This window comes from Mustela nigripes, chromosome 4 (assembly GCF_022355385.1).
Source record: "Mustela nigripes isolate SB6536 chromosome 4, MUSNIG.SB6536, whole genome shotgun sequence".
Lineage (NCBI taxonomy): Eukaryota > Metazoa > Chordata > Mammalia > Carnivora > Mustelidae > Mustela > Mustela nigripes.
Window position 1 is genome coordinate 167,564,240 of NC_081560.1, and position 27,765 is coordinate 167,592,004.

At 36.6% G+C, this 27,765-nt stretch overlaps 1 protein-coding gene across 1 annotated transcript in view; it reads right to left on the bottom strand.

Moving 5' to 3' along the window:
* Window positions 1-27,765, bottom strand: part of CFAP43 (cilia and flagella associated protein 43) — a 104,002-nt gene that overhangs the window by 75,531 nt on the left and 706 nt on the right. Inside the window, exons 2-9 of the mRNA XM_059398512.1 lie at window positions 26,371-26,624; window positions 21,073-21,169; window positions 18,169-18,336; window positions 16,493-16,643; window positions 10,988-11,147; window positions 7,941-8,008; window positions 4,896-5,027; window positions 238-354 (exon numbers count right to left, since the gene is read on the bottom strand). Coding sequence (XP_059254495.1) covers window positions 238-354; window positions 4,896-5,027; window positions 7,941-8,008; window positions 10,988-11,147; window positions 16,493-16,643; window positions 18,169-18,336; window positions 21,073-21,169; window positions 26,371-26,624 — 1,147 coding nt within the window. The remainder of the gene's footprint in view (window positions 1-237; window positions 355-4,895; window positions 5,028-7,940; window positions 8,009-10,987; window positions 11,148-16,492; window positions 16,644-18,168; window positions 18,337-21,072; window positions 21,170-26,370; window positions 26,625-27,765) is intronic.

The following is a 27,765-nucleotide window of genomic DNA, read 5'->3' on the forward strand; positions in this document are numbered from 1 at the left end:
TATAAACAGGATGGTTCCTAAGATTTCAATTGCTTTGACTGTTTTCAGACACTTAATATTATGAAGTCACAATACAATGATGTCATCTAACTGGGGAGTATATTTGATGATGGAAGTGGTTGGCATTTCTTCCACATCCTCAAGAACTCCCTCTGCCTCCTATTTGTATAAGGTTGCACAAGATCTTCCAAAATCATTTTTAAAAATCCTACTGTGAGATAATAAAGTATTCTTTACCATGCAGTATTCATTTCCGGGTGGGATAAAGTCAATTGCCTGAAATTTCCCATCACAAGCCTCTAGGACTTTTTCATAGGTTGGCTTCTCACCAGGAGTGTAAATATAAACAGATCCCTGTTAAATATACCAAAAAAAAGAAAAGAAAGAAAAAAAAGATGTAATTGTTATATATGCAGTTCAACAAGTATTTATTAAATGTCCACTGTGAGCAAGGCACTATGTTGGAAATTAGAGATTAACTTAAGTAAGGCCCTGACCTTGGGGAGCTTAAAATCTTGATGCTTAATTTGTTTGTTTATCAATTCATTCATTCATTTATCATTTAAAATAATCAATAAATGGGGCTTTCTTCTTTTCTCCAAATCCAAATACTTGGTTTTTAAGTTATAAAACACAACAAAACATCTTTTCAGACTTCAAAAATAATGTCTATTTATACAAAAAACTTGGAAAGTGTGGAAAACCTGGAAAGTTGTGGAGACGAACTAAGTCATCACATACTAGACCATGGTGAGCATTGATACAAACTTTTAAATAAGCCTTTGAGGAAATTGTGGAGGTTTAGCTGAAGATGTTACTTCATGATTTTTTGTAATTCTCAGCTGCCAATTCACCTCAAAACAAAACAAAACAAAACAAAACAAAACTATCCTGTCAGTTGGGACTCTCTGCCAAGTAACTGTAATATGGTGTGAGCACACAAGTAGCAATAAGTCTGTTTTCAACTAACAGCAAGTTTTTCAAGTTTGAGTTAAGTGTGAGTATTTCTGTTCTTGTTTATCTAAAAAAATTCAACTTTGTAGAGTCTAAATTTGACAGATATTCACTGATTTTACCTTGTACTCATTCCTTCAACAAATATTGAATGAGACACTGCACCAGGCATTGCTCTGGATCCTGGGCCTATATCGGAGGACAAAACAGACAAATATTCCCTGTCCTCATGGAGCTTACACTCTGCTGAGGGATTCAGACAATGGACAAGCTATCTAAATAAACAGCAGTAATTCTAAGAATCAAAAAATAAAGCAGGTTAAGAGGATATGACATGGCAAAATAAGAACATGAAATTCTAAACCAGTTATCCAAGAAAGGCTTTACAGAGATGACTTAAAAGACTTGAAGGAAATGAGGAAAGAAAGGATCCATGTGGAGTCTATGGGAAGAACATTCCAGACAGAGAGAGTAGCCAGTGCACAGAGGGAGGAACGTGCTGGGTGAGTTAAAGAATACAGCATGACAGGGCACCTGGGTGGCTCAGTGGGTTAAAGCCTCTGCCTTTGGCTCAGGTCATGATCCCAGGGTCCTCCTGGCATTGAGCCCTGCATCATTGGGCTCTCTGCTCAGCAGGGAGCCTGTTTCCTCTTCCCTTTCTGCCTGCTTCTCTGCCAACTTGTGATCTCTGTCTGTCAAATAAATAAATAAAATCTTACAAAAAAAAAAATCTTACCAAAAAAAAAAAAAAAAAAAAGAATACAGTATGATGGCTAGCATGCCTGGAGCAGGGTGAACAGAAAGCAGGGTAGGGGGGAGATAAGGCCCAGGGGTAAGTAGAATCCACATTATGAAGGGAGTGTAAAGCATAGTGAAGATGCTGGCTCTTGGTCAGAATAACACGGGGAATCACTGGAAGCTTCTGAAAAGAAAATGGAAAAGTTGTTCTCACTTTGCCTGCTGTGTTGGGGATACAGTTTATTCCATCATGTACTGGGGAAAGTGTATTAAAGTCTCCCATTGAGATTACAACTTTGTTTCTCGTCATTTTGCCACATTTTGCTTCATATATTTTGGGACTATTTTACTTAGTACCTATATATATTAAGTGTTGATATGTTCCTACTGAATTTAATCTTTTAATATTTTTGAAATAAACCCATTTATCTTTAGTAATATTTTTTGCCAGAAAGTCTATTTTATCTGATATTTAATAAAGCTTTCTATTAATGTTTTCATGTTAGATCTTTTTCTGTCTTTTTACTTACTTTCAATTTTTAAATTTACTTTCAACATTACTGTACTTTTAAAATTTACTTTCAATCTTACCGTACACTTATGCTTTAGCTGTGTCACTTGTAAACAGTACATAACCGGGTTTTGCTTTTTTTTAATCCAGTATTGCAAACTTTGCCTTTTAACTACATCTATTATCTGTTTTACTTTTACTGTAATTACTAATATTTGAGTTTAAATATTACATTTTAATTTATGCTTCTGCTTTCTTATTTGTTTTATTTTTCTTTTTCTCTCCTTTCTTACTCTGTTTTGGGTTGCTTTCTAAAAACATTCCGCTTTCCCCATCTATAGCGTAGACATTTCATCTACTGTTTCAGTTCTTTATTGGCTACCTTAGAAGTTACAATATGCATACTTAATTTATAAATACCACAAGGTTACTTAAAACCTTTATCTTCTGCCCAGGAAAAGTAAATAATGAACTTGAAACACTTGAATCCGTTTACTCTTTCCCCTCAGTTTACATTATTTCTGTCTGGGATTTTAATTCAATGTTATTATTAAACCCAACCTCACATTATTTTTGCTGTTTTATACAGGCAATGTTCATTTCTCCACACTACTATTCATTCCTGCAACACAATCTTCCAACTGGGATCCTTTTCCTTCTGACTGAAGTACATTCTTTAGAATTTTCTCTAGTAATGGTCGGTTGCTGACAAACTCTCAGTTTTGGAACATCGAAATTATCTTTTTTTCACCCCTATACTGAAAAGTAATCTCACTGGGTATAGAATTCCAGGTGGTAGTTACCTTATTTCATTCATTACATCAGCATACTTTTTCTATAAATGGACAGACAGTAAATATGTTAGGCTTTGTTGGCCACATGATCTCTCACAACTACTTAATTCTACCATTGTAGTGTGAAAGCAGCCAGAGACAATACATTAATGAATGGTGTGACTGTGTTCCAATAAAACTTGATTTATAAGAACAAGCAGCAGGCTGGTTTTGGCCTACAGGGCCATAGTTTGCTGATGCCTTCTGCTCTACATGGAAGGTAGCATTCCATTATTTCTTACTTACATTATGTCACAGAGGAGTCAGTTGTTAGTCTAATTGAAATTCCTTTGAAATAATCTGTTTTTCTTTCTGATTGTTTTTAAGATTTTCTGTCTTTCATTTTCAACAGTTTCACCTTGTTAAATCTAAGTGTGTTTAACTTTTTAGGTATTCCGCTTGAGATTCACTGGACCTCTTGAATCTGTAAATTCGTGTTTTTAATCAGTTCTGGAAAATCTCTCTTTAAATATTGTCTATACCTCACTCTCTCTCCAGTCTGGGATTCTAATCAAACATACACTGTACCCTCCCTTCTGTATATCCTACCCTCCTGTGTATCTGGGCTATATTCTAGATAACTTCTTTTGATCTATCTCCAATTCACTAATTCTCTCTTTGGCTGTGTCCAATCTTCTGTCAGACATATTCATTTAATTTTTACTTTTTCAGTATATTTTCTCTTTTAGAAGTCCTATTTTAGTCTTTCTCCCTTACGTTATGTTACATTTTTTTGTTGATTCCTGTTCATTATAGGTATTCTAGGATTTTCATTTATTTGTTATTTATTAAAACACAGTTAGCCAGTTGTTCTAACTTCAGGTATTTACCAGCAAATGATATCGTTCCATAGTTAAATTTAAGTTTCCTTTAGGCAGAAAATCATTGATCTTTCCTTATAATCCATCTAAAGTCACTGCTTAACAATATAAACTACTGTTGACCCTGACTTTTGAGAGTCATTCCATTAATTAGGAGTCTAACAATATAATTGAGATGGACATTTCATTTTATTCTGCATTTATTCCCCTTCCCTTCTTCTTTTACAGAACCCATATTTTCCTTAGAAAACCATCCATGACCCCAATCTCAGTCAATGTTTGGTTGGGTTGACTCTATACAGGGTTCAAGTGTAGACATGTGACACAGGCCTGGCCAATGACAGCTTAGAATCCTCCTGGACATAGTAATTGCCACAGGGGTAGAGAGGTGACCAAGTAAGTACAATGAATCTAAATTCCAGGACATTTTTTCATGGTGTCTTTCCACTAGGGTCACCACCAGGGTAGAAATATAAACTAGAGTTGCAGGAGGCTCTCTGCACACCTTCCAGGAGAATCTTCATGAGAAGGGTGACAGCAGAGAGAAAACAGAACCAAGAGATGGTCACAAAAAAATGTCAGGAGCCACTAGATTCAGATTAACTCCTTGCCCTTTTACTTACATGCACAAAAAAAAAAAAAAAAAATGAATAAACACAACACTTTTTGTTATTTAGATCTTTTACGTTAGGTATTTTTCATTTGTAACTAAGAGTCCTGAATAGTAGAGTATCACTATGAAGCACTATGCCCTTCATTCCCATAGTGCAATGATAATAATATTTGAAAACTGTATATCAAAAAATCACCATCTGGGGCACCTGGGTGGCTCAGTGGGTTAAGCCTCTGCCTTTGGCTCAGATCATGGTCTCAGAGTCCTGGGATCGAGACCCACATCAGGTTCTCTGTCCAGAGGAGAGCCTGCTTCCCCCCTCTCTCTCTCTGCCTGTCTCTCTGCCTCCTTGTGATCTGTCAAATAAATAAATAAATAAATATCTTTTAAAAAAAAAGGAAGAAAGAAATCACCATCTAGCATACCTTGTCTGTTTGAATCAGCAACATGCAGTAATTTGGAGAAAACATCATATGTACCACAGGATCTTCAATCTCTAGAAAATCCTCTACTTTGTAAGTTAAATCTTTAATAATAAAAGAATACACAAAGCCATCCTAGAGACCAAAAACAATGAGATAAACAAAGAAAATCAGTCTCAGTCAATGCAGAGTATAATTTCCATGTCAAATGAGCTAAGACTTATTGACTACCATCCATAGTTTATTTTTGGAATCATCTTCAATGTTTACATTATCTAGAATGCCTAGTCTTATCTCTATTAGGCAACTTTTAACCACCCTTCCTGGCCAAGTTTCAATTTTATCTCTTCTGTGACACAAAATTTTGTGGCTAAAATTTATGGATCTCTACTTTCTTTGAACTTCCCTAACATTTATATTTTAATTCCCAAGTAATGCCTTTAATAAAGTTAGGAATTTTTTTTATTAGTTTCAAAGGTAGAATTTAGTGATTCATCAGTTGCATATAACACCTGGTGCTCATTACCTCAAGTGCTCTCCTTAATGCCCATTACCCACATATCACTTTTACCTCACAAACCTCCCCTCCAGCAACCCTCAGTTTGTTTCCTAGAGTTCAGTGTCTCTTATGGTTTGCCTTCTTCTCCATTTTCATCTTATTTTTCTTTCCCTTCCCCATGTTCATCTGTTTTGTTTCTTAAGTTCCACATAAAAGTGAAATCATATGGTATTTGTCATTCTCTAATTTTGCTTAGCATAATACCCTCTAGTTCCATCCACCTAGCGTCTATCTTTTTACCACTTTCTTCATTATACAGGAGGTAGGGCGAATGAAGCAGTTCATTATGTGGCTTATATATAGCAGTCTCCTTACTTCAAGGAATACTGGCCTTAATGTATATTATTTAATCTTTATTATATGTCTTTCTTTTCTCCCTAAATGACCCAACGGTAGGGAGTGTGCTGTTTATTCCTTTTATATCCTCCTTTTGTATTTCTTTAATAGTGCTAGAAGGAGGGCAAGTATCTAGTAAAAATCAGCTGGTTGGCCATAAACAAATTTAGGCTCATTTAACTCTTCTCAAGAGGAATTTGAATAGTTTTCACAGTAGTGAAGAAGCTTTGGACAAATTAATCCATCATTTCTAGATTGGACCCCACTGTAACTAAAGTATATGCATTAGTGAGGTGGCTGGGTTCACATACTTGGGACCTGGCGGATAAAACATGCAAGGTGCTTTCTCCAAACTCATCATCATTCTCCATTTCTTATAGAGTAGATGCTCAAACAATTCCTTTAAACTAGTTGTTTGGGTTTTTAAAATTTTATTATCATATATTTATTATAATATTTTATATTTATAATTATTATAAATTATAATTATTTTATTTCTAACTTGATTTATTTAATTTAATTAATTCATTTATTTAATAATTATTTTATTAAATATTTAATAATTAATAAAATTAACTATTTGATCAATATAATTTATTTTAATTTAAATTATAATGGTATATAATTATTATATTAATTACAAAATTAAGAAAGAATTATAATTTATTATTCATTTATTAATTTAATTTTAAATTTTAAAGATTATTTGTTTGACAGAGAGAGATCACAAGTGGGCAGAGAGGCAGGCAGAAAGAGGGGGAAGTCAGCTCCCTGCTAAGCAGAGAGCCTGATGTGGAGCTGGATCCTAGGACCCTGGGATCATGACCTGAGCTAAAGACAGAGGCTCAACCCACTGAGCCACCCAGGTGCCCCATTAATTTTATTTTTTAAGTAATCTCTATCCTCAATGTGGGGCTCGAACTCACAACCCCAATGCAAGAGTCACATGCTCTACTGACTGAGTCAGCCAGACCTCCCTAAACTAGGTTTGAAAAAATGTTAAGGGTGAGGGGCACCTGGGTGGCTCAGTTCGTTTAGCGCCTGACTCTTGATTTTAGCTCAGGTCATAGTCTCAGGGTCATAAGATGGAGCCCTGTGTTGGGTTCTGTGGTGAGCATACAGCCTGCTTAAGATTCTCTCTCTCCTTCTCCCCTCTGCCCCTCCCTATGGCTCTGTCTCTGAAAATAAATAAATAAATAAATAAATAAATGAAAATAAAAGTAAAAAATGCCAAGGGTGACTTTGAGAAGGACAAGAGTCATAAAAGGCCATAAATGCAAACTAAATGTAGGAAGTATGGTGGCAGTGGCGGGGAGGGGGGCAAGATGATGGTCGATGATGGTCTGTTGCAAGACTGCAGCGGAGGGGGATGGATTACCAGCTGAGAGTACGTCTTGGGACATCTACAGGTAGACCTGAGATTTTAGTGTGGGTGAGCTCCAAACCTTAGCATTGCTACAATACCTTGTAAAACCATTGTAGTCTGACCCCTTTTCATACTTAACTGAGACTGTATGCTCTAATAAATGAGAGCAAAGACTTTGGAGTTTACACAGCTGGGTTCAAGCCTCAGTGACTCCATTTACTGGATGGTGAACTCTGTAAGGCTTGGCTCCTTCCTCTGTATAAGGAAGATGTCAATATTCGTACTGATAGTGTCATTATGAGAACTGATAAGATAATACGAGCAAAGCACCTAGCATGGTGCCTGGTACAAAGTAAGGACTAAATAAATGAAGGCCATTAATGCTAATTCTAGTATTAACAATAACAGTATAATACAGGTAAGCTAAATGAGTATGCACAAGCGGTTAAGTGAAGCTTAGACAAAAGGTTCTATTTGTGTCTGACAACCTAATATATTAAGTGTACAAACAGGCATGGCGTTGGGTATTCTGGGGTTCCAGAGTTTTTAATTCTATTTTTTATTTTTTGCAATTGTCTAGATATATGGCAGTCCATTATACTGTTCTTTCTTTTATATACATTTGAAAAATTCTTCATATAAAAAGTTTTATAATAGTATCCAAAAAGAAAACAATAAGCTGACAGAACCTGACATCCCAAATTGTGACGCATAATAATAAGTAACAGCAAATGAAAATTGTATATATTCTTTAAAGCAATTAATTTTGAAGACAAAAATACATTACAATTCCAGAAATCAGCATGCCTCCCTTCTGATATACCATGGTGACTGGACTGATAAGATTTCTTCCCTCTTTTGGAAAAGAAAAGCAAGGTAAAACAGGTGACACATAATTAAAAGTGCAATACAAAGTAACTAATCTCTTTGCTTTCCTAGGACTATTCATTTCTTTGTAACACTTTCCAAAAATCAACTTCCTATCAGAATATGTGCTATCAAAAAAAAAAAAGAATATGTGCTATCATGCCTTCCAAACAATGAATAATAAAACTGTTCAGCATTGATTACTAATGTAAATCACATGAGTTTTTTAAAGTTCTGTATCATCAGATCCATGTAACTAACATTACAGAATTATATAGCTAATATATTTTCTTATTTTAGGAAAGCATTGTCAGAGATTTTAAGACGCCAGGAAAAAATAAACCAAACCAAACTTGTTGTCAAGCTGCATACTTAAGATTTATACTATACATTTTATGTATGTAAATTCCAACCTCAGTAAATAAATAAAAATGGATAAAAATAAAGTAAAAAGAAAAAATGTTCTATAAGAATAATCATTATTAATAAAATATTGTCCCTGGGGAAGAAGAACAAAAGAGTAATAACTTTTATGTAGCTAAACCATAAGAACTACAAGATCAAAAGCTCAGAGAGCAACCATCAAATTATTTGCTTACTATATACTACGTGCTTGGCATCATGCCAGATGCTCAGAAGCATACTGTCCTTTCCTTCAAAGACTATTTACTTCCCAGAAGTTCCTTCCTTTCCAATCCAAGTACCACTAGAATCCAGGTTCTTATGACTCAAGGCCTAGTCTAGGAGCCTGATGCTTATAGCCACCTGCTTCTAGGGTTATCCTTTCTTGAATGATGGCTAAAGTAATCTGCCCATACACAATTCCATTTGGGGTACATGTCCATTCAGGAGTTTTTTTTATGTCTGCCCACTGTCAGCTGAATTGAGTATAAACATCTGAGCTGGACATTCAAGGTCAGACGTGGTATGTATGTCCCTTTGTTTCCCACTACCCTATGTAACACTCAATGCTCCAGACAGACTGGACACTTCTTGTGTCTTAACCTTCTCCAGTTTTTCTTGTCTCTGCAGACACCACTGACTGAAACTCTACCTACCCTCATCTGCCTGTGAACCCATCCTGCAAAGGCCATTTCAAATGCCATCTTCAAAATGACTTAACCTGGCCTGTTTCCCTCATTTGAATTCCCACAGAACTTTGTTCAGTTTCCCTTGAATAAAATGATCTTAATCTACCTGGCTATAATTATCTACTTGTTTAATTCTCTTTAATAAAAATAAATCCCTCGAGGGTGAAAATTATAAGATCACGTATTTGCCATTCACGTCACCTCTGAGGAACCTTGATTAGTGTCTTCCACATTGTAGAGGTTAGACAGATAATTACACTAAAGCATTTATAATGTACCATGAAAATTATTAGGAATAGTATAGAAGAAGGAAATAGTAAACAATATAAGACTATACATGAATAAGTCCTAAATTGTGTATAATCTATCACAGATGTGACAGCAGCTTGGAAATGAGAAACATTGCTTTAGAATTCATTTTACAAAAGACATATAGGCACTAATTTACTCTGTAGCTGTCTCTGGGATTAAACTGTGGAGCCCAAGGATGAGTAACACAGTTCTTAACTTCAAAGAATTAATACCTGGTGGGAAAGACAGACATGCACACAGGAAATTGTGACATCAAAGGCTGAGGCTGTAAGAAGGAAGTGAGTCTAATGGAATCCCACACAGGGGCACAGAAATTTGCCCTAAGGTTAGGATGGCACTGTGGATGCAAGATTAGAGAGAACTTAGCCTGGAGGGTATAAGTGACAGTAAAGTGAAGCCATGGTGGGGGCAGGAAAGTCAAACCTAATGGCCCCATTGAAGTCATAACCAGGGAATGGGAGCAGGAGTAGATGAGGGGCACTGTCCTGGAGAAAACTTGCTGTAGAAGGTGGCATTGAGGTAGAAGCATAAGGATTCAGAGAGAAAACTGGCAAGAGAGTGAGCTAGGAGGCAGGTCTGTGAAATGACAAGAAGAAATGACTGGCTAGATCAGAAAACTCATCCTGGGGAGTAGAAAGAATATGAATAGAGCAGGTGGGAACAAATTAGAGAGGGCTTGGAATCAAGGCAGAGCACTCCTTGAATTGCAATGAGATGCCTGTTTGCAAATGAGATGCCTGTTTTGGGTTACTATAGATTAAGGCCAATGAGGTCAGTCCTAAGGTTGGTGCAGAAATCAAACTGTGAAATAATAAAGGAACTGGAATGGAGAGGACATTGGACAGATTGGGGAGCTTTCCCTGTAAGGTTTCCTTCTCAAAAGGTCTACACCTAAGCCCTACTGAGTGGACATTAGCTTCTGTGACTAAGGCCCAACCCTGGCCACAGCTGATGGGACCAGGAATGGACACCAGATCTAAGGAGAATAGATCAAACTCTAACCATGTTTCTAACCAAGGAACAGAGAGGTAATTTTCAAGATGGCAGTTAAAAAAAAAAGTCACTGTGAAAAAAGGCCCTGAGAAAGGTGGAGGTTAGGAAAGGGCATAATTTGCTGACTAAACAGAACAGGCTTATGTATGGAAAACGATACAGCATAGGAGCTAAGAACTTGGACTCTGAAGTCTTACTGTCTGGGTTTAGGAGTCAGCTTTACAGTTTACTAGTTATGTGAATTGGGGCATTTTTTCTTATTCTCTCAGTGCATCCATTTTTCCCCACCTGTCTCATGGAAATGAAAACATATCTTTCTATAAAGTGTTTTGAGGATTACATGAAATATACATACAGAGTACAGGAGAATGCCTAGAGCATAGAATAGTCAATAAACACTAGCTATGAGGAACACCCACAGGACTTGGTAACTAACTGTGGGATAGAGGAAAGAAAGAATCAAAGATGGCTCTAAGGAGGAGAAAAATAGGGAACAAAGAGCCATCTTTAAGTGTAAGACGATCACCAGTGGCTACACTTCTAGGAATAATGAAGTAAAGCAGTTTCTCACCCTTTGGTACTGTGTCTTCTATCTTATTAAGTACAGTCACCTTCAAGGTTTCTCCATTAATCATTAAAAGATGACCCTCTTCACAGCCAACATATATGTCACTTGTTGGAGTCCAGCAATGCATAGATGGGTGAAGCAACGGATATAGATCATCTTTAGGCTTCAGAGAAAGATAAGAAACCTTGTGTTAAGACAGCATACATGGTTTAAGAGCCAGAGAAATACCTAAGAGAGTAACTTCCAAAAAGAAATAAATGAATATGGACCTATATACATTCATTGGTCCTGCCATTTGCCAAGATCTAAGAGAGCTTATCCTTCCTTTCTCCATTTATCTCTCTATATTTTAACTCACTAAGAATATATAAGATAGTCTTGTCAGCACATGTGGAGTTCTAGTGTCACAGATTTTCATGAAAATTCTGAGTAGCAACATCTACAATGTTTCTTGGTAGAGTTTTTTGGTGTCTTGAGTCTAAGGAAGTCATTGTCTAGCTAAAATCACCCTTTTTGAGGAAGATTTTTGTTAACATTTCATCTGCGTGGCAGTGGGAGAGGGTGGATATTATTTTTCTTCTTTTTTTTTTTCAAGATTTTATTTATTTATTTGACACAGAGAGGGAGAGAGAGATCACAAGTAAGTAGAGAGGCAGGCAGAGGGAAAGGGGGAAGCAGGCTCCCTGCCGAGCAGAGAGCCTAATGCAGGGCTCTATCCCAGGCTTTAACCCACTGAGCCACCCAGGTGCCCTGGATATGATTTTTCTGGAGTGGTTATGGAGAGATTGGCCTAGATCCTTTGGTTAGTTAGCTTTTACGGGAAATGAGAAGAGGACACTCGTCTGATTCTGGGGGCCTTTCTAATGGGGTTCATGAAACATCCTCTGTGGTTTTGATATCATGGAAAACTCAAGGAGAAATGCAGAAAATCTATGCAATGTACCTCAAAGAAGTTGGCTTTGGGGAGTAAAAATAACATGGACAAGGATCTAAAGCAAACTTTTCTTGTAAAGGAAAAGGCAGTGAATATTTTAGGCTTTGTGGACCACATAGGTCTCTGTCACATGTCCCTATTATATTTTTAAACACCTCTGTAAAAAGTATACAAGAACATTCTTAGCTTGGGGCCAAACAAAAGCCTGTCATTGGCAGCTTTTTAGGGCATTTGCTCCCCACAGCACTGATTAAAATTCTGAATTCAGGATATCATAATAATAGCACTTCTTCCTTTTTAGTTAAACAAGTCAAATGTACTAGTTTACTTATTTTATATTGAGAACATAGCATTTAGAACCATCTGAGCTTTTTGTTATGCTATAGCATTATTTAGAATTACATTAGCTATAACATAATGCTTTGCTTTCTTTAGGATCCTTATACCCACTGGAACAGAAAACATCTTTAATAAGCTATTGGCCAAATTAACAGAATTTTTAAGTCCCCTGAGAGCTCCATGTTTATTGCATTCTTTTGTTGACCCTTTCATTCACCTAACAAATATTTATTGGACACTTACTACATTCTAGTCACTGTTCTAGGCACAGGGATGTAGCAGTGAACAAAACAGACCAAAAAAAAAAAAAAAAAAAATCCCTGCCTTTATGGGGCTTACATCCTGTTCAGGGCAAACAGAATAAAAATAAGTTAAGAAGTTAAATATAGGGGGCGCCTGGGTGGCTCAGTGGATTAAGCCGCTGCCTTCGGCTCAGGTCATGATCTCAGGGTCCTGGGATCGAGTCCCACATCGGGCTCTCTGCTCGGCGGGGAGCCTGCTTCCCTTCCTCTCTCTCTCTGCCTGCCTCTCTGTCTACTTGTGATCTCTCTCTGTCAAATAAATAAATAAAAATCTTTAAAAAATTAAAAAAAAAAAAAGAAGTTAAATATAGGGGTGCCTGAGTGGCTCAGTCATTAAGCATCAACCTTCAGCTCAGGTCATGATCCCAGGGTCCTGGGATCAAGCTCTGCATCCAGCCCCTGGTCTGTGGGGAGCCTGCTTCTCTCTCTCCTACTCCCCCTGCTTGTGTTCCCTCTCTCCCTGTGTGTCTGTCAAATAAATAAATAAAATATTTTTTAAAAAAGAAGTTAAATATGTAGAAGATCATATGCTGAAAATCACTATGGAGAAAAATAAACCAGAAATTGGGGAATACTGCAAATATATATAACCAATCATTTTTCAATTAAAAACTCCTCAATATATGCAAGCCATCTTTCTAATAAATACTCAATAATTTAAATAATGTATTATATACTATTCATTTAGGACTGGTTTGTAGATTCAAGGTAAAGCAGGAATGGTGCTGCCAAAGTAACCATTTCTACTAGATTCTCAGCAAATATAAACTTGTTATGTAACTTATATTTAAACAAATATTTATTGGATGTTGGTTATATATCAGGCATTGTGTAACATCTTAAGTGATCCCTCTTCTCAATAGGATAATCACTTGTTGAGGGAAAAGAAATATGAACAAATAACAGAATCAGAAAACATGGTAGATCATAGTAGAGGGGTGTTAAGTATTATGGGAGCATTGATGAGAAAGCACTAGGTTCTTGGTGGCATGAAGAAAGGGTGGAGAGAGAATTACCATTTGGAATGGACCCTGAAATATGACTAAGGCAAAAATCATATACAGCAGCCATCACCATGATAATTCTTTTAAAGGATATATTAACTTTGGTCAATGATTGACATACTTCACGCCCTGGTAGTCTTGGATTGTTAGAAAACAAATACTTGATTAATAATCTGGCCACCCTATGGGCCAAGAAAGGGGGGCAAAACAACCCAAGAGGATTAAACTACTGCTGATTAATAACATTTTTGTGGTATCTAATTGAGATTTGACTCACAGGGAAGTTACTCACTGGATGCCATTATTTAAAAGTTTCTTGGGCTGTCTTGATGACATCTAACCTTAGATTATATATCACAAGGGGACAGATTCTTACATTATGGCAACAGATTCAAAAATCTTTTTAAAAACACACATATCTGGTTCTCACACCAGTGGACCTATGTGTATGCAACAGAAGGTGAAGATTTAAAATTTGGACTTCTCTGGCTATATAATGTTAAACTGGTATTGTGTTTGACTTTTCTTATTTTAAGATAAACATGGGCTTATCTTTCTATTACTCTCTTTCATCAATAAATATGTTCTATTGAGCTATTTAAAAATGAAAGTGATACAATATGGATTATGTGAGCAGAAGCAATAATTTTTAACTCTAAAAATTCTAAAACTTTTAAAAGAAAAATGTGCCAAGAGTATTTAAACATATTTGTTGGTAACACCACCTTGCTTAGCTCTCCGGACTCATAAATCAAACATTCTGATCACTTGAAGACTGAACATGAAAAATTAGAATCCAATTTAATATTATTGCTTTAAAAAAATGTAAGTATCCAAATATGCTTCAACATATTTCAGTTTATAAAAGAAATTCCTATTTAGTGACTTCTGTTAAAAAACAAAAAGGTAGATGGAAAAAGAAAACCGTACACTTGAGATCAAATTCATTATCTTGGATCTTGTTTTTCCCCAGATAACATCTGCCTTTGATTTCCCCCATGCTACTGCTAGATACTGTTTCACTTGCCTTAAATAAGTTGTATAATGTGATGCAGGCCTATTTAAAGGCGTATAATGTGCCTTTATAGTGTTAGCTAAGAGAGACATAATGGGAGTATTTAATGTTTGTAGTCTTGTGAAAGTCCACAGCCTGTCAATTTTTAAGACTCTTATATGCATTAGTTTAGTACTGATTTCTTTGCCATTCATTGATACCCAGGTCACAAGAAATGTCATTCAAAGGAACAGAATCAAGATATTTGAGATTTTTGGTTATGCTTTCACTAACTGTACAGACATTAATCAGTATTTTAGCCATTTTTCTCACCTTACTTATCTATAAGGTAAAAAATAAATATTGGAAAAATTAATTTCTAATGTAAATGTAAACTATATGGCTTTATTAATATTCCCCATGTGATTTTAAAATGTAGAACTTTAGCATTAAATTTCTGTTTTCAGAAAAAGATTAAAATGCACTGAGTACCAAAAATCCTAGGAAACAAAGATGTCTGTCTATTATGAGCATTTAAAAAATGCTTACTCCACATTCAAGTATTTAAGGAAGGCATTTCATAGCATTTTTCAAATGACAAAGACAGATGACTGAATTTTACACATTTTAGGTGGGGTTCATCCTGTTGTGCAAATTGTGAAAGATGAGGGCGCCTACGAAATTTATGGCGAAGAAAAGATTTTAGATAGTTGAAAATGTGGGTTCCTAGGCATCAAAGACTAAACATAGAAGCATTTTTTTTTCAAGTTGCAAACCTTGATGGCTGATCTATTTGTATTTACTTTGCTGCCCCATTGTGGCTGAGTTTGGTTGTATTTCTAAGGCTGCGATTTGTGCTATGAAAAGGATTCAGTCATTTTCTGTATTAAAAAAGTGAACAATGATCATCCTTTAGAGCTTTAGAGGAAATACTAAGAGCATACACAACCTAATCTCTTGCCTCTCAGAAATTTTAAACAAATTAATTACAACACTGAGTTATTTTTAACATTTATGGCTTAACTCTCTGCAGTGGCCAAAATATTTGGGAGCTTCTAATTCCTTCCTTGGCTTAGAGTTTTAACACAAATATTAGCGTAACATAAGTTCAAGAGGCTCAGCAGAATCAAGCTCCTGTTTCCCAAAGGACCTTCATGTGCTATCTCTGCTCCCTGCCTACCCCTTGCGCTGCACCTGCACCCCACTCCATCTCATTTACTTTGCTGCAGCCCCCACAGGTTTTCTTAGCTCCTCAAACCTACAGATTTATTTTCTTTCCCTCAGGGCCTTTGCATATACAGCACCCTCTGCCTGACCACTCTTGACCGGTTTGTAGCACTGAGCTTCCTTGTCCTTTAAATCTTGATAAATATGTTGAATGAATGAGTGTATAGCTGTTAATAAACTCCCACTGAAACTTTCTTCCACTATTTTCCAAGGCCGCCTTCTCTCCTGGATTTTTTTCCTACTTGTGTGTTCCTTGTCAGAGCTGTCTTCTAACTCTCGATTCTTAGCAAATCAGTTTCCTCTCTGGCTCTCTCCCCTGACATCTTTAGTCTTTTTTCTATCATCCCTCTCCCATTCCAGTGCTCCACTAACCCCTCTGGGGTAATGATTCTGCTGGCATCAGAGTCTCCAGTCCTACCTTCTCCATCCCAGCAATAGGTCTGCTTGCCCAATTTCCACCTGGCATCTATGCCCTCCCAGCACCCCAAATTCAATATGTCTAAAGCTGAAATCAGGTCTGGGCCCCTTCTTTCTGTTATCATTGCCATTCTTCCAGTTAACCAAACTCAAAACTTCAAAGTCCTCATTTCTTATCATTGCCAAGGCTAATCTGTATTGAAAACCAGGATGATCCTCTCTAACCCGCATGTCTCACGGGATGGTTATGAGAATCAAATAAGCAAACAGGAAGAGGTGCCAGGTAATTACCCTGAAAGTTTCTGCCTCTTCTCCTACTAGCCCAGCAATGGCTGACAGTGGGAGCACAGGTCCATAGATAAGATCCTTGGGCAATGAGGTGGGGAAAATTACATCTGTTTCATTACAAAATGACCCATCTTCCATAGGAAGTTTTACTGACCTTTAAAAAAAGAGAAATCAGAATAATCAGATTAACAAAAACGAGTCACGGATGTAACTACTACATATTGGTGATAAATAAGGTGGGGAGGTATTAAAACTTATTAAAAACAAGCAAACAAACCAGTTAAACACCAAAAAATAGATATAAAAATATATATCACAAAAGGACAATAGTGCAGTTATAAATTAAGTACATAGGAATTTTCCAAAATTTTCAAAGTTAAAATCTAAAGCAGGAACTATACATTTGAACACTGGCAGGACCAGGCAAATGAGCTGTGGCCAGGTGGGGGACTGTGACAAATGGGAAAGTACGTTCCCTCCTAAAGGTGGTAGAGGTACCACTCAGTTCCAACTAAGAGGGTTTGTTGAGAATTCTGGTTCCAAAATTTCAAGAATCTATCATAGTCTGGATATTCATGAGAAATCTCTCAAATACTAAAATTTGCAATTAGTTCAAATAAAAATCAATGTGAGCCAAAATAAACCTATAGATCTTCCTAGGTTTATGATGGGGTTATGTCCCAATTAAGGCTTGAGTGTTTTCTAATCCTGCTTGCTTTCTGAACAAGGACAGTCCACTTACTTTGCCTCTCATTTCAGTCGCTTATAGAAAAATCACAACTCATCATTCAGAACTAGAGGAGAATATTTAAGGCAAGCAAAAGGAGAGAATGCCAAGATAAATTATTTGCCCACCTGGCAAGGATATGATAGAGACATTACCCATTTTATCAGTGTCTCTGCCTAAAGACAGATTTGACTACTCGCTGGGTTCTTATAAAAAAGAAATTGAGACATGAAGAGTACTGAACACAAAGATGTGTCTTTTTTAGGGCTCTCCAGTTAAACAACTTCAAATTTTTCTTAAGAAGGCAACTTTTCAAAAATTGCGATTTCAAGAATATACATGTCCAATATCAAATTAGTCTTTAACATGGTGGAATATATTGGGAATAGTAAGTTTAGAGGCACCTTGAGTCTTTGAACTCTCCTTAAAAAACACACCATTATCATCAATCACCATGGCACTGGTCATAAATTTTCTTTTTGACCCAGTGCTATTTAAACAGGTAACTCCCAGGACGCCACCATATGCAATTGCCCTCTGTTTATAGATTATGTGGCTGAAGGAATAATATATGCTTTCCGTATCTAAAAGTTTATTTTTGAGATTACAATTGGGCATCAAAGTAACCGGATCAAAATTCATAACTGTCCTTTTTATAAATAGGCATGTTTTGAAATACCAAAAGCGAATAAAATTCTGACAAATTAAACCATGTTGGGAAAAGCTTGGGAATGCCTTGAGATTTAAAAGAAACTCATTAAGAGATCAAGTCATAAAGAATCCTTGCAAAATGCAAACAACCACTCCGTAATTATATATGTAGAAAGATGTTATAACTTAAGATGTTTAATATGTACATGTAAAGCCAGTTAATTCATCAAATTGATGCAATAACATTACATGCATGCAAACTAAGATCTCCACTTTGCTCTGTAATAGCTAAGTCTCTTACTTCGCTTTGAGATGATGCTCTTCATTACATCTTTCAATGGTCCACACAGTCACTGCACTTGGACTTGATAAGCACAGCTGGCGCCAGTTCATAGGGTTAAAAGTCATCTGGCTTACATCTACACCAGGTTGTGACTTCTTACACAAAATGACACCTGCTTCCCAGTTCCTTAGAGGGAAATGTTGTTTTGCAAAAAAATAATTCATTTGAATTTCACATCTTGAGAACAATTATCTAATTATTTGAAAACAATCTTAATTCACAATACAATTTATTTAATCCATGGTGTTAAATATAAAATTTATTAATGATTATGCTTATCATTATACTGTACCTAAGAAAGCAAAATACCTATGTGTTTTAAAAGTATTACTTTGTCTCAACTAATCTTTGACTAAGCAGGAAAGACTATCCAATGGAAAAAGACAGTCTCTTCAACAAATGGTGCTGGGAAAATTGGATAGCCATATGCAAAAGAATGAACCTGAACCATTTCCTAACACCATACATAAAAATAAACTCAAAATGGATGGAAGACCTAAATGTGAGACAGGAATCCTTCAAAATCCCACAGGAGAACACAGGCAGCAATCTCTTTGACCTTGGCCACAGAAACTTCTTGCTAGACATGTCTCCAAAGGCAAGGGAAACAAAGGCAAAGATGAACTATTGGAACTACATCAAGATAAACAGCTTTTCCACAGCAAAGGAAACAGTTGACAAAACCAAAAGACAACTGAGGGGATGAGGGAAGATATTTGCAAATGTCTTACCAGGTAAAGGGCTAGTATCCGTGACCTATAAAGAATTTATCAAACTCAACACCCAAAGAACAAATAATTCAATCAGGAAATGGGCAGAAGACATGAACATGTGTGTTTCTTCAAAGGAAACACACAAATAACCAACAAACACATGAAAACATGCTCAACATCACTCAGCATCAGGGAAATATAAATCAAAAGCACAATGAGATACCACTTCACACCGGTCAGAATGGCTAAAAATAACAACTCAGGAAACAGGTGTGGGTGAGGATGTGGAGAAAGGGGAACCCTCTTACACTGTTGGTGGGAATGCAAACTTGTGCAGGCACTCTGAAAAACAGTATGGTGCTTCCTTAGGAAGTTAAAAATAGAACTACCCTATAACCCAGCAATTGCAACTTCTAGGTATTTGCCTCTCACAGCTAATCTCTGGTTGCCATCATTATGATCTCTTAATTAAATCTTCAAATCTGCCATTTCTTTTCTCTGACCTCATGGCATTTGCACATACCTTTTCTCTGCTTAGAATCTTCTTCCTCATCTTCACAGGTTGGTTCCCACTCATCCTTCCAGTACTGTTATAGGTTGAATTGTGTCAGATTTATATGCTGATGTCCTAACCCTCAGTACCTCAGAATGTGACTGTAATAGGGTCTTTACTAAGTTAAATGAGGTCATTTAGTGTGGTCCTACTCCAGTAGGATGAGCATCCTTATAGAAAGGAAAGGGGAAATATGGAGACTGACCCATATACAAGGAAAACACCATGTGAACATGAATACAGTTATTCACAAGCCAAGGAGAAAGGCCTAGAACAGATTCTTCCTCATAGCCTTTAGAAGAAACCAACTCTGCTTACACCCTGATATTAGGCTTCAAGACTCCAGAACTGTGAGACAATAAATTTCTGTTGTTTTGTCCATTCAATTTGTAGGACTTTGTTAAGGACAGTCCCAGCAAACTAATCTATCCATCAATAGGTGAGTGAATAAATAAACTGTAGTATATTCATTCCATGAATAGGAAGGCATGAACTATTGATACATATAGCAGCATAAGAGAATTTCAAAATAATTATGCTACATAAAGAAAGTAATTATGCAGCATAAAAGACAGACCAAAAAAAAAGTCCATAATGGATGACTTCCATGTATATAAAATTCCAGAAAATGCAAACAAATCCAGAGTGATAGAAAATACAACAATGGCTACTTGGAGGCAGGGGCTGAGGGATGGGGCAGGAATGGTGTAAGGGTGTGTGGAAGGGCCTACAAGGAAGGATCAGAAAGGGACACAAGGAAACTTTGGAGTGACAGATATATTTATTATCTTGATTATGGTGATGGTTTCATGGGTGTGTACACAAGTCAAAACTTACCAAATGATATTCTTTATATATGAACAGTTTTTTAATATGTCAGTTATACCTTGAGGAAGCTGTTTTTTAGAAAAGAAACTACATAAACTGAATATGGTTCTCTGAACCTAGATTATTATATTTTGGGATAAGAAATGCAGGTGTGTAAGGTATATCCTCAATCATTCCCAAAATGGTTTGTACTTCCCCTTAAAAGAAAAACTATACCTCCCACAGGAGTTTATATTATAGACAGAAGAGTGAGTACGGCTTTGAGGTTGGCCCTATGAAAGGCCCAGCAAAGACCACAGATGTGTCTTATCCACAGGTATTTCCTATGCAGCTGGCAAATGTGGTATAATATTCCACTCTCTGAACATATAACTGTTCTAAAGTCTCTAAAAACAATTACTTCCAATTTAGCTCTAATAGAGAACACATCTTAATTTCATCATTAGTAGAAAACAGGCAAACCACTCAAAGCTACCATTTATTTGAAGGGAAGATGAAACTTTATGCCTTTATTATTCTTTACCCAACAAAGGAAACATTATAACACATCAACAAAAAGATTATAATTTGCTCTCATATAGCTTTTGCCCTGCCAAATTTTATGTCTCAAAGTTGCAATGTTATTCAGCCTTCTGAACAGAACTTCTATTCCTTCCACTTTTTTCCCTCATTCCAGATTTTTCACATGTATGTCTTTTAATACAACCTAGAAGGACAAGACTAAAATGAAATCCAATGAAAGGAATTCTACAGCATGCTGTAACTTACCAAAGGGCCAGTTCAAATTCTGGGAGAGAGGAGTAACTAGCCAGGTAGGTGCCACAGTAACTGAATGAAAGTAAAGTGTAGTCTAGAAGAACATTGCCTAAAATATAAAATCCATTACAAGGATTTAATTATAGTGTTCAGATTAACTAGTCTTACAGTTTATTTCCCTTATCTAATGGTTTTCACATAATTCAAAGGCATTTAGCTCTTGGAATAACAGATCTCCTACCTGATTTCTAAGACTATGAACAAAAACTAAGAGCAAATTTAAGATTCTTTTTTTAAAGGCATTAGAGCTGGGGTGCCTAGCTTGCTCAGTCAGTAGAGCATGTGACTCTTGATCTTGGGGTTGTGAGTTCAAGCCCCATGTTGGGCATAGAGATTACCTAAAAAAAAAAAAATTTAAATATACTAAAATGAATTAAGACCATAAGGTCACTGTCTCTAGACTTTAATCAAAATTGAGCATACTGTACTGTGTATGTCCCAGTGTGATTTGAAATGACCCAAGAATAATTATGTATTCCATAAATATATGAAACATTATAATTAGAAGAGTTACTCAAACAACTTTAAATACTCTGGGGTGTTGTAATCATCCTAGCTTACTTCCTGATCTCTACACCTTGGGCCACAGCTGGCCCTTTGTTCAGTATCTTCCAGTTCTTGGAACAGCTATAAAAAGTTCTTTCACATTTGTCCCTGTAGTTGAAGACATGAAACAGAAATTCAAGTCTTAGTAACAACATGTTTAAAATGTGCATCGTGAGGATGCTTCTGCCCTCCTGCGTATGAGGATCTGATTTGCCCTCTATCTGCTGTTCTTCAGTGTGGTTCCATAGCTCCCAGCTCTGTCTTCTCCCATGTCTGTCTTTTGACATTCGTATCTCTTTTTATTCTATGTACTTTTAATGGTTGTTTCTTGCTTTTTTGCCCTTCTCACTTTAACTGACTGTAATAAAATTCTAAACTTCATCATTTATTGAATTCATTTAGCATAGTCTGATCAACATAGAAAACTTGTATTTATTGAGCATTCAGTGCAAAAATAAATATTTTTCTATGGGATAGAGGCCTCAATAGAATAATTTTCTATCCTTCCTATAGATATTTCATCTCATGACTGAATATTATTACTTTTTCATTTTATTATTTTCAATTCTAAAAAATACATGGTATTTGAATAAAAAAATAAATCTTTACAAGAAAATATATCCTCTGTAATATCACTATAAAATTTGGTAAATTTCTCGTATTTTCTTCTGTGTTTACCTGTAAATGTATATTTTTTCTTTAAATATAACCTTGAAAAAAATGTTGCTTTTTATAACTGTAACAGTTATGGATTAAATATTATATACAACAATTCATTTAAAAGACTTGGGTCATACAGTGTCACTCCTATTTACATTATATTGAGCATTTTATCAATAATAATTCTTCAAAAATGTGATTTCTAATGTTTATATAATACTCTTTTATGAGATATTTTAACTTATTTAACCATATCCATATTACTGGAGATGTAGAAGTTCCTAATCTTTTGCTATTATGAGAGTGCTATTAACTCCAGCACATACAAATCTTTGACTATATTTCTGATTTCCTTAAAATTGAATTCTAGTTCCTCAGCTGAGTTTAACTGGGTTAAATATGGTAATATTTACTTCCCAGGAAGATCATATCGATTATTCCCACTTTGGAGGGATGGGCTAAATGGGTGATGGGTATTAAGGAGGGCACTTGAGATGAGCACTGGGTGTCACATGTAAGTGATGAATTATTAAATTCTACTCCTGAAACCAAACTACACTGTATGTTAATTAACTTGAATTTAAATAAAAACTTGGAAGAAAAAAAATTATTCCCCCTTTCAGCAAGAAAGTGTGCTACCAATTTCACTGCACTCTGCCTAGCAGTTATCAGCTTTCAAAAATCATGATCTTGGGGAGCTTGGGTGGCTCAGTGGGTTAAGCCTCTGCCTTCAGCTCAGGTCATGATCTCGGGGTCTTGGGATGGAGCCCAGCATCAGGCTATCTTTTCTCAGCAGGGAGCCTGCTTCCTCCTCTCTCTCTGCCTGCCTCTCTGCCTGCTTGTGATCCCTCTCTCTGTCAAATAAATAAATAAAACCTTTAAAAAAATTCGTAATCTTGATAAGCAGAAAAACTTGATCTTGGCTCAAACATTAAGTTTTTAAGTAAATATTGAGAGAATATCTTTGATATTAGTTTTTTTGATATGTAGTTTTGTAGTTTGGGCAGTTACTTTTTCCATTGTTCTAATGGGATGTCTGGTTGTTTCTTATTGTTTCCTAAACACTCTGAAAATACTTGATCGTATTTGTCCCAAATATCTTCCTCAGTTTATTTTTTGCCCATTAATTTTTCAAGGTATTTTTGATGTTCTTAAGTTTTAAATTGACATGTAATCAGTCAGTTTTTCTATTTTTTTTTCCTTTGTGTGAAAGGTTCTTCCCCATCCTGAAATCATTTCAATATTCCCATACTCTCTGCTTCTCAAATGGGTTTGTTGTTTATATTGAACTCTTGTCTGATGTATGTTTTGATGTACAGTATAACATGAATATCCAACTTGATACTTTTGTTCAAATAATTGTTTAAAGGTTTATTTATTTATTTATTTATTTAAGTAATCACTACACCCACGATGGGAATTGAACTGATGACTCCAAGATTAAGAGTTGGATGTTCCATCAGCTGAGCCAGCCAGGCGCCCCTCAAATAGTTTTTTTTTTAAGAATTTATTTATTTATTTGACAGACAGAGATCACAAGTAGGCAAAGAGGCAGGGGGCCGGGCTGGGGGAAGCAGACTCCCCGCTGAGCAGAAAGAGCCTGATGCGGGGCTCCATCCCAAGACCCCGAGATCATGACCTGAGCTGAAGGCAGAGGCTTAACCCACTGACCCACCCAAGTGCCCCCAGTTTTCTTAACATCAATGTTAAATTATTAAATAATCTATATTATCTATTTTGGGGAGGAGGGGAGAGTATACTTAGCTTTTAAATATTCAAGCCCATGCCCTGTCTTCAACTCTTCCACTGATGTGGTGATCTCTGCACCAATACCACACTTTTAATCCCTATAGCATAATATTTAAAGGACCCTGTCTTACCATCATTTTTTTTTTCAATTATTCCTGTTCTCTAATTTTTGCTCTTCTAGATGAACTTCAGTATCATTTAAGTCCTCCTTGCTCTCTAAAACATGATAAACTTAGGAATCATTTTCTGTGAAGAACTATATATTAGGCGTTCCATCCAGGAATATATCTGTATATACTTAAATATTTTAAATCAATGATATTCTTGTAGTTTTCTTCACTGAGGTCACTCACATTTCTTCCTGAATCATTTCTAAGTATTTAAATTATCTACTTGTGGGGGTGTTTTGAAACCAGCATCTTAATAGCATTCTTTCATTAGTCCTTGTAGACTTTTGCATTACCCATAATCTCCTTTTCCATAGCTATACTTTTTCTGTTCCATATTTTATTGCATTGGCTAGAAATTTCAGGTTGATACTAAATAATTGTGGTAACAATAGGTATCCTTGATGACTTAATCATCATTTTATTGTGAATACCTTCAGAGTTTCATTATTTATAAGTGTTTCATTATTTATAAATATAAGTGTTTGCTACTGGTTTGAATTAGGGTTTTTTTTTAAAGATTTTATTTATTTATTTGACAGAGAGAGAGATCACAAGTAGGCAGGGAGGCAGGCAGAGAGAGAGAGAGGAGGAAGCAGGCTCTTTGCAGAGCAGAAAGCCCGATTTAGGGCTTGTTCCCAGGACCTTGGGATCATGACCTGAGCTGAAGGCAGAGGCTTTAACCCACCCAGCCACCCAAGTGCCCCTTGAATTAACTTTTAAATGCTTGGACAGGGCTACAGTCAAATAAGCAAAATGTTAAAGATGAAGAGTAATTACAGTCCATCTGGACAGCTACCAACATATGAATATATGAATATATGCCTTAAAAGTTGTTTCAGGGGCGCCTGGGTGGCTCAGTCGGTTAAGCAACTGCCTTCGGCTCAGGTCATGATCCTGCAGTTCTGGGATCGAGTCCCACATCGGGCTCCCTGCTCAGCAGGGAGTCTGCTTCTCCCTCTGACCTCTCCCCTCTGATGCTTTCTCTCTCAAATAAATAAGTAAAATCTTTTAAAAAAAAAAAAAAGTTGTTTTAATGTTTTAATGTTGAGAACACAAATTTCCCCATAGATGTTATAAATTATATGTAAACTCCCTGGCTTAATCCAAAGACTTATTTGACCCATAAGGCTTATTAAATAACCAAGACCAGCCTCAAGCTCTCCTGAGCTTTCTACCCATGATGTGTTAAATGAGGGAATCATTAGATGGAAACTCCAGTATGTGCAATGGCCCATTGTGGGTCAGCTGTATCCATGAATAAGTCAATAATAATAAGTGGCGGGTAACAATGATTGATATATATGTGTGTGTGTCACACTGACATATCAATTATATGTGTCAAAATGACATATAATTGATATATCAAATATATATGTAACCTATATATTCATACATAATTTCATTTATCACCAAAGCCTTAACAGTAGATCCTACCATTATCCCCACACCTAAGGAAATTGAGGCTCAGAGACTTTAGAACTTGTATGGTATCAGTTTACTTGGATTTTCAATGAATCATCAGAAAAGGAAAAAAAAAGTATTCTGAAAAAGCACTAAACTGCATTTAGTGCTGTAATAGTCTTCTAGCCCCATGCTTCCTCACCCAGGGAATCTTGTTAAAATGCAGATTCTGGGGGCGCCTGGGTGGCTCAGTGGGTTAAGCCGCTGCCTTCAGCTCAGGTCATGATCCCAGAGTTCTGGGATCGAGTCCCACATCGGGCTCTCTGCTCAGCGGGGAGCCTGCTTCCTCCTCTCTCTCTCTGCCTGCCTCTCTGCCTACATGTAATCTCTCTCTGTCAAATAAATAAATAAAATCTTAAAAAAATATATTTAAAAAAAATGCAGATTCTGATTCACTAGACCTGGGATGAGAGCCATTTCTGCATTTATAAGAGGCATCCTAGGTGACACCAATGTTGAAGGTAAGGAGACCATAGACTTTTGAGTGGTAAGGCTGTAGCCCACTTCGTTAAATTCTCTCTGATCAGCCTGATACCTTCTTTAAAAGTGTGTATTGTGAAAAACAAAAGTACGCATAAAACACCCTTCTTTCATTTATGAGAACTAGATTTCATCACATAACAAAACCCTTCAGTTATGGCAGATGAAGAGTCCTGCAGGTTACCTTTTAATTTGTTCCTTCTGGTCAATCCAGGAAAGTTGTATATGTAGATGACAGGTTTGAGCCTCCGGTCAGAAAAAGCCACAACTTCATAAGGAACGTTAGCTGCCACGACACCCACAACTCCATTCATACACTGGAGTACAGTCTTTTTCTTGGTTTCGATATTAATAAATATTACAAAATTCCCACAAGGGTAGCAGATGGTGCTCTTGTTGATAAAATGAACATTCTGCTTAGGGAATCCTTGGACCCATCTTTGGGGGAAAAAAAAATGTCACCATTTCCAATACTTTTTTTTTTTTCTATACAAAGTGAACAAAAAGGCATTAAAATATTTGAAACACATCTATTCTACTCCCACACACTTTGTGCCCAAAACCATCTCTAAGATAAAAGAACACATATATTAGCTGTGAGACCGCTTTGAACGCAGGCACTACAGAAATTTAGTCTTAGGTCTTCACAGCCTTCTTCAGAGAAATTTTTCAGTGAAGCAAATCCTCTGATCAAACCTGAGAAAGTCTCAGAAGGATTTCTGGGGTGTTGAAAAAGTAAAAGCCACAGAAAGAGAGAAAAGATCTGGATAGAATAGAAAACAGCGTGTCAGGCTAAGGTTGTTCTATTAATCATTAGTTTTGATTTTAAACATAACTTTAAAAAAAAAAAAACACACAACTTTGAATGGGGCAGCTTGCTTTGTAGTTGTGAGCCAAGCAGAAAAAACTGTTTCTTTACCAAGATGAAGGGTGTATGCTGTTATTTCAGATCGAAAAAATACAGATAAATGTAGACAATAAATGGAATCAAGTCAACACGAGTCAAAAGGTTAGGACACAAAAGGAACGCATGTTTCAAGGAAGGGATGTGTGGGGGGTGTATGCTTCCGAAGGAAAGCCTGATTCTACTTTTATTTAAATATTAAATTAATGGGGCGCCTGGGTGGCTCAGTTGGTTAAGCAACTGCCTTCGGCTCAGGTCACGGTCCTGGAGACCCCGGATCGAGTCCCACATCGGGCTCCCAGCTCCACGGGGAGTCTGCTTCTCCCTCTGACCTTCTCGCCTCTCATGCTCTCTCTCACTGTCTCTCTCTCTCAAATAAATAAATAAAATCTTTTTAAAAATATATTAAATTTATGCTTCAAGATGGTGGGGAAGGGAAGAAAGGGACACTCGTCTGGTGAGCGACTTCCAGAGCCTAGAGAGCAGAGCCGGGGCCGGTGGAAGTTACTGTAGGAAACTCAGCTGTGGAAGCCAAGAAATACCCGCTCTGTGCAGCTCTTTACGCTTTTCAAAAACCATAAAAGTGCAAATAACTCCGAAGTTAGTGGATAGTGAAGGAAGGGACTAAGGGATTGACGGCCCTAAATTGATGGGGGGGGGGGGGGGGGGGGGCCC